The sequence below is a fragment of the Xyrauchen texanus genome, chromosome 38 (assembly GCF_025860055.1).
Source record: "Xyrauchen texanus isolate HMW12.3.18 chromosome 38, RBS_HiC_50CHRs, whole genome shotgun sequence".
In the NCBI taxonomy this organism is placed as follows: domain Eukaryota; kingdom Metazoa; phylum Chordata; class Actinopteri; order Cypriniformes; family Catostomidae; genus Xyrauchen; species Xyrauchen texanus.
In genome coordinates, this window is record NC_068313.1 from 18,939,591 (window position 1) to 18,954,456 (window position 14,866).

A 14,866-nucleotide genomic window follows, 5' to 3' on the forward strand; every position below is an offset into this window, starting at 1 on the left:
CAACGAACTGCTCTGTGGAAATAAAGCGAACTGAACTCAAAGCACCTCCTGAGCTGAGATGTCTGAGGTCATTTACAGCATTCTCAAAGACGATACTATTCTTGCAAATTTTTTTAAGAAGACTGAAACAAACGAAGTGTGAGAACCCTTTACATACGCGTGTTCCATGAGTCAGTGCACGTACTTTGTTGCCTATGTAATTTGATCAGTGGCGAATTCTCAGGGCCAGCAAAGCCTTCTCTGCTGACCTAACATGCCAAATAAATAAATATGTTTCATCCTTTCATTCTCAATCCCCTTTATCCCTATGTATTTATTAGATTATTAATCTACAAACTAATAGAGAAAATCGAAAGGTTTATCCAGTCAGAATTTATTCCTTGATGCTTACAAGCAAAGTGTGACAGCTTTTTCACAAATCGCATGCCCGAAGCAGCACGTGAGTTTGAGCTCCACCCCATCAGGCCTTCAGAATTTCTACAGAATCTCTCAACAGTGCAAATGAATGAGCAACTAAAGTCAGATTGTGAGATTCATCAGCCAATCAGATATTATTTGTTCTTGGTGGGTGTGATCTTTAGGATATGTCCCGGTTGAGGCCTTCTAGCTTAAATCACGCTTTAAGTGATGTACGTAATTCAAGAGGGAAGAGTGCAAGATCATCATCACTGCCGCTATCGCCATTGAGAAAGAGACCCTTAAGGATTTAAAAACACGAGATGTTCTGCATGACTGTGTGATTGCTTAGTTTATTAAACAGGAAAGGAGGACTGATTTTCACTTCAAGTAAATTGGTAAGTGCTTTTTTCATTCTTATAGCAACATCAAGAGTTTTCTAAGTGTAAATGAGGCTGCTTGAGAATTCAGTGTCAGATCAAGTTTTATACTTCCTATAGGAAAAGTGCAATAGAATGCATCTTGACGTCAGAATTACTTCTTGTAGGCTTGAGCTTGAGCATTAAGTGTTGTTTCAAGTTCTGGCTTTCGTGCGTGGATGTGTTTTTAAAATGTCAGTTGGTATTATTAGTTGACTGCCACATAATGTATGCATAGCATCTTATTCATTGTGAAACTGTGTTTTCTTAATGGCATGAATCGCACTAAAGGCCTAGACTTAAAATGCATGGCCCACGGCTGAATTTGATACGTTGGTAAAGCGCATCTGGCTTTCAATGCATTGTTTAGGTTCATTTATCATTGGTCACAAACTCTTCATTAGGCAACTATTCTTTATTTAAGGCTATTCTATTCGTTCAGCTAATGTATTGATATTTCATTCATAATGTTTTACCAGGTATAAAAATTCACACTGGTGTTGTCACAACTGGTAACGCTGTACACTGTGGCAACCCTAGTGTGACGTATTTGCATTGTCATGATACAGAGGTAATCTCACATTCTCCATCTGGTTGAGACATCTGGGATAAGCACACAAACGCACCATTGTGAGTAAAAAAAACAGATAAATAAAGATCTAAACCAAAACTAACCAAGCTACTGTACAGCGTTCCTTCTTCTCACTTGTAAACAGCACAACTCTGTGCAACACTTGTAAACAGTCAAGCCTGTGTACCATTTCTCACGTGTTTCAAATGCTAATGCGATTATGTCACACGCATGAACCGCTTCTGACCGGAGGCATGATTTAGAGTAAAAATAAATAATACGGTAAGAGAGGAGACCAAGAACCTGATGGTCACTCTGGTTGAGCTCTTAGAGATCATGTGTGGAGATGGGAGAAACTTGCAGATGGACAACTGTCACTGCAACACTCCACCGATCTGGGCTTTGTGGCAGGGTGGCCAGACGGAAGCCTCTCCTCAAACACAAGACTCATGAAAGCCCGCTTGGAATTAGCAAAAAAGCACCTAAAGGACTCTCAGACGGTGAGAAACAAGCTGGTCTGATGAAACGAATATTGAACTGTTTGTCCTCAATTCCAAGCGTCATGTCTGGAGGAAACCAGGCACCGCTCATCACCTGCACAATACCTTCCCAACGGTGAAGCATTTTAGGGGGGTATTTTCAGTGGCAGGGACTGGGGGACAGGCCAAGGTTTAAAGAAAGCTGAACACAGAAAAATACAGAGATATCCTTAATGAAAACCCAGAGTGCTAATAACCTCAGACTGGGCCGAAGGTTCACCTTCCAACAGGACAATGACCCTAAGCACACAGCCAAGACAACGCAAGAGTAGCTTAGGGACAGCTCTGTGAATGTCATTGAGTGGCAAAGCCAGAGCCCAGACTTGAACCCCATCAAACATCTCTGGAGAGACTTGAAAATGGCTGTATTCTGATGGTCCCCATCCAACCTGAATGAGCTTGAGAGGATCTGCAGAGAAGAATGGCAGAAAATCCACAAATCCAGGTGTGCATAGCTTGTTGCATCATACCTTGTAGTTCACAAGATGTGCACAAGCCTCTGTTACTAATTCAAAAATGTCACTTCAGAACTAGTAATGAGGGCTTGGGATATTTCTAAGAAGTTATTGGAGAAACAAGGATATGTGTGTTTGAGAGAGAGAGCTCTGACTGAGCTTGTGCAATTATCTGTGTCTGTCGCGACTCCCAAGCAGTAGTGTAGTGTTAGTCAGCTTGCTGAAGATAATAGGAATTTTTGAATTTAGTTTTTTCTTGTGTACTCGGGGGTCCCCCTGCGTATTTTTCAGTAGCAGGTGCTTAAGAGTCATTCACCGTTATCTTCTCCGCCATGTTGATTACATCTCATCACAACGTGGAACTCCATAATCAGGCAAGCGCCCTGAGTATGTGTGATTAATCGGTCGGATGAGTCGGATCTCATGATGGTGTTCTCATACATCTAAAAGGTATGAGCTCTTTGTGTCTTTATGCCTGCACAACACCGGCTCCACACATTTACAAGCACTCACATGTGCTCCAAATGAAAAATATATATCCCCTTCTTTCACTCACTCGACATTGTGTCGATGTAGTGACAATAGGGGACGATCTCGAGAGCCCGAGACACCTTCAGATCTTTGAGAAAAGGATGAGAATTGGCGAGTAGAATTTCTATGCCACTCCCCCAACATACGAGTACCCTCAGGGGTCAGTTTTGGGTCCTGTTTTATTTAGTATTTATATGCTGCCTCTTGGGCAGATCATTCGGAAGTATGGCCTGAGCTTTCACTGTTACGCAGATGACACCCAGATTTATATCAGTTCTCAGCCTGATCTTAATTCTTCCTCTTCAAAACTTTCTGACTGGAAATGAAAGCGTGGATGAAACTCAACTTTCTAAAACTAAACTGCTCCAAAACTGAAATCTTATTAATTGGTACTCCAATTAATGTCAGTAAATGTAAGGATTTAAAAATTTCAGTAGACAATACCCAATTGTCCCCTTCTGGCCAGGTGCGTAATTTGGGCATGATTTTTGATGCCCAGCTAACTTTTAATTCACATTTTAAAAACATAACAAAGGTTGCTTTTTTCCATCTGAGGAACATTGCACGTATTATACCATTTCTCTCTAGGCCTGATGCAGAGAAGCTAATCCATGCCTTCATTACATCAAGGCTTGATTATTGTAACTCTCTTTTTGAGGGTTTACCAGCAAATTCGATTAGGACGTTGCAATATATACAGAACTCTGCCACACGTGTTTTGACTCATACATCCTCACGCCATCACATTACACCCGTGCTCCAGCAACTGCATTGGCTTCCAGTTCAGCCACGTATTGATTACAACATTTTTATTTTAACCTATAAAGCAGTACATGGGTTGGCTCCAGATTACATCTGTGATTTGGTTACTCCATCCATTCCCGCACGCTCTCTCCGCTCTGCTGGCTCTCTCTCTCTCTGTGTCAGCCTCGTTGTAAATTAAAAACCATGGGGGGAAGGGCCTTTTCCTATAACACACCTAAGTTATGGAACACACTACACTCATCTATTAGGGATGCTGCTTCTGTGGATTGTTTTAAGAAACTTCTTAAAACACATATTTTTAGTGAAGTTTTCGATCTATAATCGTATTATTTGTTATGTATTTTTTCTTTTTTGATACTTCTATATATATTTGTATTCACGTGTTTGATTATTTTGTTCTGTACATGCTGTGGCGCTTTGAGTCTGAGAAAGGCGCATTACAAATTGAATGTATTATTATTATTATTATTATTCAGTTTTTTTCTTCGTAGACGAGCGGTTGTGTTTTGGCAAGCTCAAATACTATCACAAACCATTCACCGCTTCAGAACGTGTCTGCCTCCCTTTTAAACCTGTACAGTACGTCGGGGGGAGTGGCATGTAAATTCTACTCTCCATTTCTCATTGGCCTTTTCTCAAAGATCTGAAAATGTCTCCGGCTCTCGAGATCGACCCCTAGTGTCACTACATCGACACAATGTCTCGTTCCCTCCTTCAGGGAACAGAGGTTACGACAGTAACCAAGACGATTTATATCATTAAATTGCAGCTTTTGCTGTTAAATAATATCACTAGGACATAATTTGTGTGCTGAATGTTTACGTAATCACATTCTTATGTCAGATGGTATTGGTTTTGGGTATCTGAGCATTTTTACGAGTACAAGTGCATGAGCACTCTATCGCACGAGATTATCAGGATGTCCCTACTCATAACACATAAAATGTGTCTTTTGTCACCACCTGTTGGCTAAAAACTTTAATGTCACAGGGAAAAATTAAAAGACACACATCTAGCTCTTTTACACATCTTACAATAAAGTTTAGAGTGCAACAAACACAAGTGGAGTGATACAAACAGTGAAGCGTCTAAGTGCTGATGGTGTGAAACATCAGTACTCATGGAACGTCTCTTGTCTAATCAGATTTAGGGGCCGAAACTAACTGTTGTGTAAATATATTTACTGTACATATCTCACTGTCTGACAACAAGGCATTTACTGACAAATTTCTCTTCACTGTCTACCGATCACTTTGGGCGATTTAAGAGAGCACTCTCATAAAACGTGACAACATCCAAAGCAACAAGGTCAACTCCGCCTTACTCTTACATTGAGATTTTTTTAATAAAACTTGCTCTTTGTAATTTTATGAAAAGGTTTTAAGCAACATCTCTTAACTGGGAACTCTTTGGTGAACTCCCAGTAGAAAGATAAAAGCCCTCCTGATTTCTAACATTTAAACTTAGAATACTTAATGTCTGAGTTTCTTTTAAAATAACTCATTTATTGTTGAGAAAGACCAACATCATCATGTTGTAGTAAACCATCTTGAACCAGCAAAAAGCTTAATCTTAAATAGTCAAGCAATTTTTTATAACATGGTGGCTGCTCATGACCAGCTTGAACCAGCTAGAATCCAGCCACAGTACCACGTTACAAAACAAAGCTACCACCTTAAGATGGATTTTCCAGCAAGGCAAATCAATACTGGAACTTGAACATTGACTTTAAAGCATCTCCACCTTTTTTGTGTTCAGCCGTTTTCCTGACTCCAGGATCAATACACTCTGATCTATAGCACTGAGGCCACACAGTGAACCAGGTTCAGCTGAGAGCTGTAGAGTATTTTCTTCACCTGGAACTGCTTTAGCTGGAGAAAACTGCAGGGACACCTGGAACAACAACAGTATGATTGCACATTGTTTTTTTTGTCATTCAATGTTTTTTATGGAAAACTTGATACATTCAAAGCAAAGATACATTTTTCACACCTTGTTTCGGAAACACTGTTCAATGTTGAAATTTATACTCTCAGCAACTACATTCTCACTGGGTAGAACACAGTATGCCAGAATCTGCACTACTGGAGCCAGATCACCATCAACAGACAGTTTGAATGACACTGAGCCACTTGATATTCCATTTGAAGCGTTCACTTCAACCTTCTCAAATCCATGATGAATTATCACTCCTCTGGACAAGACCTAAAGACAGATGAATTGCTGCTAACAAACTGACCAATGCAGACCATTAATACTATTAAACAAATAATAAAGGAAGCCGTCATTATAGTACTGAACATAGTGTACATACAGTGTTTGTACTCACCATGTAGACAATGTCAGTTTTGAAGTCATCAACAGTCTCTCCAACAAAATAATACTTAATGATAACTGGAAATTCAGCATCACATTTTAATGGTTGATTAAGATTCTCTATAGTCAATTCACTTAATGTTGGGGTGTGAGGAGTGGCTGGCTGGAAAATCTGAACTATTTTATTATCCGTAGAGAAGTGAGGCTTGTTGTAGCCAGGAATATAAAACTCTGGGTATACACTTGCCTGGATAACAATGAATGAGAAATTACTTTCATGGAATATGAAGACTTCAAAGAATATAAATGAAAACGGGGTAAACAATGGTTATCATACCATCAGATTAATGTCATAGTTATGAAGACTAGATGTATTAAGTGAAAAGCTGGCGAGTCCGTTGTTGTCTGTAGTAAGATTTAGCAACAGGTGCGGGGACCAATTTTCACCCTCAGAAACATATACTACTTTGTTATGAATTGGTGCTCCTTTGAAATTTGTAAGTTTGACCTATTAAAAAAAACGTAGGAATTAATAACTGTGTACATATTAATGTTGTTGAATTGAGATTAATTGAATTTATACTTACTTTTCCTTCTATAACTGATCCATGTACAAATGTTTTGGGTAGGTCGGTTAATACAACATTGCCGATTTCATAAGTGAGAGATACAGTTTCGGATTTTGTCATGATGGTCTCTGGGAAAAACAAAAACAAATTTTATATTTAAATATCACAAAATATCAAACAACCACACCATCAAATCTACTTGAAGGTTGATCTTTAATTTGCATGAATGCTTTGACATTGCACATGAATAATTGTATTTATTGATTTTTTAGTCAAAAGTGCCCCAATTTGAAGAATCATCCTGTTATATGTCCAATGATAGCTTACCTGTTCCTTCTTCTGTTACTTTCACTTCCACTTCAAGATAATTTTGCAGTTGATCATTTAGTGTAGAGTTCATAAAGGCAGATGCATTGAAGGTGTGAGAGGCACATCCTGTTTTTTTCATCTAACGATTATGAAAGAACACACACAATAGTTAAAAAGTGACTTAATAAGATAAATGGAGGAAATAAATGTCACATGCCATTTCTTGTACTGCATAAGAGTGCACAAACCTCAAAGGTTTCAATGAAACACAGTGGAATGATGTCGCTGCCAGAATGGTAATGTGATGGATTACGACACACTTTCATCCATGATTTACCAGGTACAGGCTGACCATAAGTGTACCTGTGAAAAGGTACAAGCAACTGAAGGATGGAAGAAAACACTATATTTTTTTTTTAGAAATGCTGAAATAAAAGACCTCACTCACTTTCCGCAAACCTCAATTGTCATATCCTCATCATCCACACACACTGTATTTGGTGTTGATACCTTAACTTCAAACTTTGGCAAAACTAGTAGTCAGAGAGCAGCAATAAGTTATTGACAGTCAATTTATGAAGACTATAGATATAATTAGTCCAATGCAAACAATTCACATGTGTTTGTTGTTGTAACTTACCATACTTTTTCACCTCAAAATCATGTGTGATTAGTCTTTCACCAATAAAAGCCTTCAGTGTGTACATGCCTTGACGAGCCTCTGGGTTTAATTCATAAGAACGCTGCAATATCCACTTTGTTGAGGAAATATTTGTCCATTGACCAATCCTGTTCTGATGACTGTCCTATTTAATACCAAAAAAGACACAGTGCAGACATTTAGCAACATAAACCTTGACCATAATTGAAATAATCCAAGTAGTAAAAAATACTTATATTTTAACATATATTCAAAGTGTTAATAAGACTTCAAATGTGTGCTTGTCATGAATGACTGTACAGGAAGAGGTTTTGCATTCTCACCTGAAGCACCACTGTACTATACTGTAAATGAAAGAGCAAATAGTAATTAAACATTTGTTGCATAAAAATTAATTAAAAAAACATATTGGGACGAGGCAGAGGTCTCACAGTACATAAACACACATCTTGCAATTCATTCAGAAAGAATAATAAAATGCTGCTTTAAAAATATGTATTTTATGTTAAAAAGAAAATACACCAGACCTGCTGATCAAGGGGTACAAAATTTGTATCCATGGTAACAACTCTGAATTGCACTGTGAAAACAGAAATGAGTTATAAAATCTAATTAGTACCAAGGCACTTATTATATCTGATAATCAGTATTTTGGCAATTATTGTGTATCTGTAGAACTGTTACAAACTATGCACTGATGTAATTGTGGCCCTTTTAAGTTACAAATATAAGTTTACTTGCCCTTCATTGGTCATATTGTCTTTTCTGAACCATTTTGTTCACAGTATTTTAATGTTGATCCTGGAAGGCAGGGGTAGCATTAAGGGGGGGTGATTAGGATGATTTTAAGGACCCTGGACAGACGGGGGGCCCAGGAGATCTTATCATCTTTTGTGATAAATGGCCACTTCACACTGGTTAACTGAAATGAAGACTGCATACTTGATAATAAAATATGATTTTGTGTTTGGAATACCCCGTAATACGTTCAGTGGTTTAATGCCAAAAGCATTATAGCGTTAAAGGAGGAAGCTGTAACATGTAGACATTTATTGTTGCACTTTTAAATCACACACAATAAGGCCACTTTTCAGCAGTACACAAAAGGTTAAAACAATACACATAAACTCTACTGGCTTTTCAGCTCAACACTACACATAAACTCTATTGGTTTTCAGCTCAACACTACACATAAACTATTGGCTTTTCAGCTCAACACTACACATAAACTCTATTGGTTTTTCAGCTCAACACTACACATAAACTGTATTGGTTTTTCAGCTCAACACTACAGATAAACTCTATTGGCTTTTCAGCTCAACACTACACATAAACTCTATTGGCTTTTCAGCTCAACACTACACAAACTCTATTGGCTTTTCAGCTCAACACTACACAAACTCTATTGGCTTTTCAGCTCAACACTACACATAAACTCTATTGGTTTTTCAGCTCAACACTACACATAAAGTCTATTGGCTTTTCAGCTCAACACTACACATAAACTCTATTGGCTTTTCAGCTCAACACTACACATAAACTCTATTGGTTTTTCAGCTCAACACTACACATAAACTGTATTGGTTTTTCAGCTCAACACTACAGATAAACTCTATTGGCTTTTCAGCTCAACACTACACAAACTCTATTGGCTTTTCAGCTCAACACTACACATAAACTCTATTGGTTTTTCAGCTCAACACTACACATAAACTCTATTGGGTTTTCAGCTCAACACTACACATAAACTATTGGCTTTTCAGCTCAACACTACACATAAACTCTATTGGTTTTTCAGCTCAACACTACACATAAACTGTATTGGTTTTTCAGCTCAACACTACAGATAAACTCTATTGGCTTTTCAGCTCAACACTACACATAAACTCTATTGGCTTTTCATCTCAACACTACACAAACTCTATTGGCTTTTCAGCTCAACACTACACAAACTCTATTGGCTTTTCAGCTCAACACTACACATAAACTCTATTGGTTTTTCAGCTCAACACTACACAAACTCTATTGGTTTTTCAGCTCAACACTACACATAAACTCTATTGGTTTTTCAGCTCAACACTACACATAAACTCTATTGGCTTTTCAGCTCAACACTACACATAAACTCTTGGTTTTTCAGCTCAACACTACACAAACTCTATTGGCTTTTCAGCTCAACACTACACATAAACTCTATTGGTTTTTCAGCTCAACACTACACATAAACTCTATTGGCTTTTCATCTCAACACTACACATAAACTCTATTGGCTTTTCAGCTCAACACTACACATAAACTCTATTGGCTTTTCAGCTCAACACTACACATAAACTCTATTGGCTTTTCAGCTCAACACTACACATAAACTCTATTGGCTTTTCAGCTCAACACTACACAAACTCTATTGGCTTTTCAGCTCAACACTACACATAAACTCTATTGGTTTTTCAGCTCAACACTACACATAAACTCTATTGGCTTTTCATCTCAACACTACACATAAACTCTATTGGTTTTTCAGCTCAACACTACACAAACTCTATTGGTTTTTCAGCTCAACACTACACATAAACTCTATTGGTTTTTCAGCTCAACACTACACATAAACTCTATTGGCTTTTCAGCTCAACACTACACATAAACTCTATTGGTTTTTCAGCTCAACACTACACAAACTCTATTGGTTTTTCAGCTCAACACTACACATAAACTCTATTGGGTTTTCAGCTCAACACTACACATAAACTCTATTGGCTTTTCAGCTCAACACTACAAATAAACTCTATTGGTTTTTCAGCTCAACACTACACAAACTCTATTGGTTTTTCAGCTCAACACTACACATACACTATTGGTTTTTCAGCTCAACACTACACATAAACTCTATTGGCTTTTCAGCTCAACACTACACATAAACTCTATTGGCTTTTCAGCTCAACACTACACAAACTCTATTGGCTTTTCAGCTCAACACTACACAAACTCTATTGGCTTTTCAGCTCAACACTACACATAAACTCTATTGGTTTTTCAGCTCAACACTACACATAAAGTCTATTGGGTTTTCAGCTCAACACTACACACAAACTCTATTGGTTTTTCAGCTCAACACTACACATAAACTCTATTGGTTTTTCAGCTCAACACTACACAAACTCTTTTGGCTTTTCAGCTCAACACTACACATAAACTCTATTGGCTTTTCAGCTCAACACTACACAAACTCTATGGGTTTTTCAGCTCAACACTACACATAAACTCTATTGGATTTTTCAGCTCAACACTACACATAAAATATATTGGCTTTTCAGCTCAACACTACACATAAACTCTATTGGTTTTTCAGCTCAACACTACACAAACTCTATTGGTTTTTCAGCTAAACACTACACATAAACTCTATTGGCTTTTCAGCTCAACACTACACACAAACTCTATTGGTTTTTCAGCTCAACACTACACATAAACTCTATTGGCTTTTCAGCTCAACACTGCACATAAACTCTATTGGTTTTTCAGCTCAACACTACACATAAACTCTATTGGCTTTTCAGCTCAACACTACACACAAACTCTATTGGTTTTTCAGCTAAACACTACACATAAACTCTATTGGCTTTTCAGCTCAACACTACACACAAACTCTATTGGTTTTTCAGCTCAACACTACACATAAACTCTATTGGCTTTTCAGCTCAACACTGCACATAAACTCTATTGGTTTTTCAGCTCAACACTACAAATAAACTCTATTGGCTTTTCAGCTCAACACTACACATAAACTCTATTGGTTTTTCAGCTCAACGCTACACAAACTCTATTGGTTTTTCAGCTCAACACTACACATAAACTCTATTGGTTTTTCAGCTCAACACTACACATAAACTCTATTGGTTTTTTAGCTCAACACTACACTTAAACTCTTTTGGCTTTTCAGCTCAACACTACACATAAACAGCTGAGTCTCTCTCTCTCCCTGTGTCTCTCCCCGACCGCATTTCTCACCCGTTAACACTGTAATTAGCCACAGGTGGGCAAAATAATCCTCTGCAGGTGTCCAACCTGGACCCGCCCCGCTCTCCACAATATAAAAACTTAAAAAGTAGAAGGATAAATATACCTAGTTTTATTATAACAAAGGCAGTTATAATTATATATTTTAAATGTTAAGGCTACTGTTTGTTCCATGACAAAAGTTTGTTCCATGCTATAGTTTGTTTTAAAGAAACCATCATTTCATTGACCTACTCAATGATACAGTAAGCCATCCATGGTCAAATCTGTGGTAATTTGTACCACAGAACTGCAATCAGATATTCCAAGAGATGATTTAAATCAACATTTAATACATAAAAATCTAATATTTCTTTTAGAAAAACAATCTCAACTCAATGGCATGATCAAATATTTGAATATGTACAGTATATATTAATTTATTATGTAGTTATTGCTATTTAATGCAATAGGTAATTTTTTACTCTCTCTCTTATTGAAAGCGCAATCATGCTTGTGTTCACGCTTATTAATAATAATAATTTTTAATGAAAAAATAAAATGTGTTGGTTGCAATAAGATAGGGGTTCCAGAGTGCAAAGTTGTCAGTGGGTCCAAAAATACTAATGGTGCCCCTGCTGGAATGCAAAACTGACTGTACAAAAATTATTTTGTGTGCATCAATTTTGATGAGAGAATACTTTTTACAATTGTATCAGAAGGACGTTTACATTTAATTAATTTATGATTTATACAATGTCTTATAAACTAATTATTATTTGGTCCCAAGGATCAAGCCCAAGATGGAGATAGATATCGCCAGTACAATCTCACATCACTTACAGTATTTCTTTAACTTATTTTTAATTATTTGAGATTTAAATATATGTTGAATTTGAGAGAACTAAGAGTCTGAGAGTATCCCTAACAGACTAGTGACTAAAATTGTTTTCAGAAGTGTTGGCAATGGTCCAAAGACCATGCACACATATTTTGTTTCCTACTTATCTCTTATCTGTTCTTGCCCCCGCACTGTTCCTTTTCTCCTCTGTTTTCAGGTTTTGCAACAGTTTTCATTTTTGACCCATGAACGAGTTGAGGCATGCTCTATATTAGCTGATACTTCTATAAGTTACAGCTTATGTCCATGCCGAATGCAAATCTTGCTGTGCTATGTCACAATTACTGTCAATCTACAAAATGTGATGTCTGGTGCACAGTTGTGTGGAGCTGAATTTTTGACCAAATAGATTTCAAAGGAGGCAGGAAGCCTTTAGGGGAGGCCCATCATTAATTGTTTGAAATTATTGAATGAACTGAAACATTCCTGATTCACCTGTTTGTCCTGGCATATAGATGGGTTTATCAGTCTGGATAAAGGTCAAAGGATGGTAATGTCTGAACATGACTTTTCGTTCTTCAATCATCTCAAAAGTCTCTCCTTGAATTTCTACTTTCATTTTCCTCACTGAATCTGCTTCTGTCAGTGGAGCCTGATGAGAAATAATATTCTGTTTTCACAACCTCTGTAAACATGCCAACTACAAAAAACAAATGTCATTATGATGAAAGAAAGAAATTATTTTGTTATTATGCCAGACCTGGAAGTTAAAACAGCGGTGAAACTCTTTATTAGTTCTCTCCTTCAGCAGTAATGTGCTCTGGTTACCATTAACCAGATAAATGTTCATTACAAGGCTCTCATTGGGCTTAAGAAGACTTGCACACAGTTTGGCCTCAGATCCTGACTGAATCAATGCAGGAAATGTCACCATAAAAAATCTGTTGAGAAATAATACAGTAGTCAGTAATCATTTTTCTGAGTGGTTAGGTACAATTAGGTTGACAAAACAACTTTGGCACTTTTCAAGTAATGCTGAAGTGTATTTTAGTGCAAACCATCACAGTTAATTCGTGTATTTATTTATTTTTGTGTACTGGAAAAGAGTGACCAACAAGAATAACTTTAAAATGAAAACAAACATTACTACATTGATCAACATTGTTCTTTATTAGAAACCTCTTTTAAAGAAAGAAATTTACTTACGGCCCTGACGTTTGTCCATTGACAGAGATGTGGAGGAAGGAGACTAGAAGGAGCCCTTTCCAAATACAACTAACTAGAGCCATGATGATGACCGGTCATCCAGACAATGAATATGGACTTTTCAATCTGGTCTCTTTAAAGGGGAATCTCAAGCTAAAGGAGGTCCTTGAAAAACATTAGTATTGATCCTCTGATTAATGATTCAACTATGAAGGCAGTTCAGTTTGACAACTTGCCCAAAAAAAATTGTATTCATTTAAACACAAAATAAATAAAAAAAATACTTGAAATTATCTGAAAATATATTACATTATTTTATTAAATTAAACAATAATACTAACTATAATGATAAATAACATACATCTTTTTATGCAACAAAAAGAGTGAATAAGGCTCCTACCTTAACCATTCACAGTTCAACAACTCAAGCGCTAATGGTGCAATTATAAAATAGGTAAAGATCTGAATATTCTGTTCATTCATCACATATTTAAAGTCAAAAAAGGTTTTCTGTTTGTTTCTGTGTTGATTCCTGTTATCAACAGGCATTCACATGGTCAACACAAAGAAGAACTTCAAATAAAATACTAAAATGTACAGATCATATCATCTGTACAAATATGCTCATTTTTACAGGAAGAAATGTAAGTAACCTGACCTCTATGTCCTGTTTAAACAAACAATACCACTGCAATTAAAGGTTAAGGATGTCATGGTTACTGTTTTAACCTCCGTTCCCTGAGGGAGGTTGTATCAAATTAAGTGACACAAGGGGTCTTCCTTGGGAGCCTCGCGTACCTCTGAACTTGAGAAAAGACCAATGAGAATTTGGCAGACAGACTTTGTATGTTCTGTCCCCGGACATACAGGTATAAATGGAAGCGGGCGTGTGTCTGTCATTCAGGTTTTTATATAAAAAGTATATAGGTATGGCCGTTTAGAGTGGTAGGTCTAGTGTCATGGCAGAAGGGACATAACGTCTCGTTCCCTCCCTCAGAAAACGGAGGCTACAACAGTAACCGTGACTTTCCCCTTCTGTCACTCACTCGACGTTGTGTCAAATGAAGTGACACAAGGGGTCCCATTCAAAAGCACCATGCACTAGACCGTGTTACGTGAACTGCTGACACAGATGCGAGCAGGCTGCTGCGTGCTAGAAGCAACTGTATCGGCTGTACGAAACCCTCCCCAACACCCCCCAAAAAGATGTCATATACAGACCTTAGTTTCCCAGCACCCCTGAGGGGGGAACAGGTGCAACAGGACTAGCATGGTAGCAAGCCCGGCAGCCACAG

The 14,866-nt window shown here is 37.4% G+C and overlaps 1 protein-coding gene across 1 annotated transcript in view; it reads right to left on the bottom strand.

The window, feature by feature from the left end:
- Positions 1-14,257, bottom strand: part of LOC127632127 (alpha-2-macroglobulin-like) — a 40,488-nt gene extending 26,231 nt beyond the window's left edge. Inside the window, exons 1-14 of the mRNA XM_052110646.1 lie at positions 13,572-14,257; positions 13,126-13,306; positions 12,861-13,017; positions 8,059-8,111; positions 7,855-7,875; positions 7,511-7,676; positions 7,319-7,403; positions 7,119-7,233; positions 6,889-7,009; positions 6,580-6,689; positions 6,330-6,500; positions 6,006-6,239; positions 5,669-5,881; positions 5,420-5,569 (exon numbers count right to left, since the gene is read on the bottom strand). Of these exons, the coding sequence (XP_051966606.1) occupies positions 5,420-5,569; positions 5,669-5,881; positions 6,006-6,239; positions 6,330-6,500; positions 6,580-6,689; positions 6,889-7,009; positions 7,119-7,233; positions 7,319-7,403; positions 7,511-7,676; positions 7,855-7,875; positions 8,059-8,111; positions 12,861-13,017; positions 13,126-13,306; positions 13,572-13,654 (1,860 nt within the window). The 5' untranslated portion in view covers positions 13,655-14,257. The remainder of the gene's footprint in view (positions 1-5,419; positions 5,570-5,668; positions 5,882-6,005; positions 6,240-6,329; positions 6,501-6,579; positions 6,690-6,888; positions 7,010-7,118; positions 7,234-7,318; positions 7,404-7,510; positions 7,677-7,854; positions 7,876-8,058; positions 8,112-12,860; positions 13,018-13,125; positions 13,307-13,571) is intronic.
- Between the last annotated feature and the right edge of the window lie 609 nt (positions 14,258-14,866).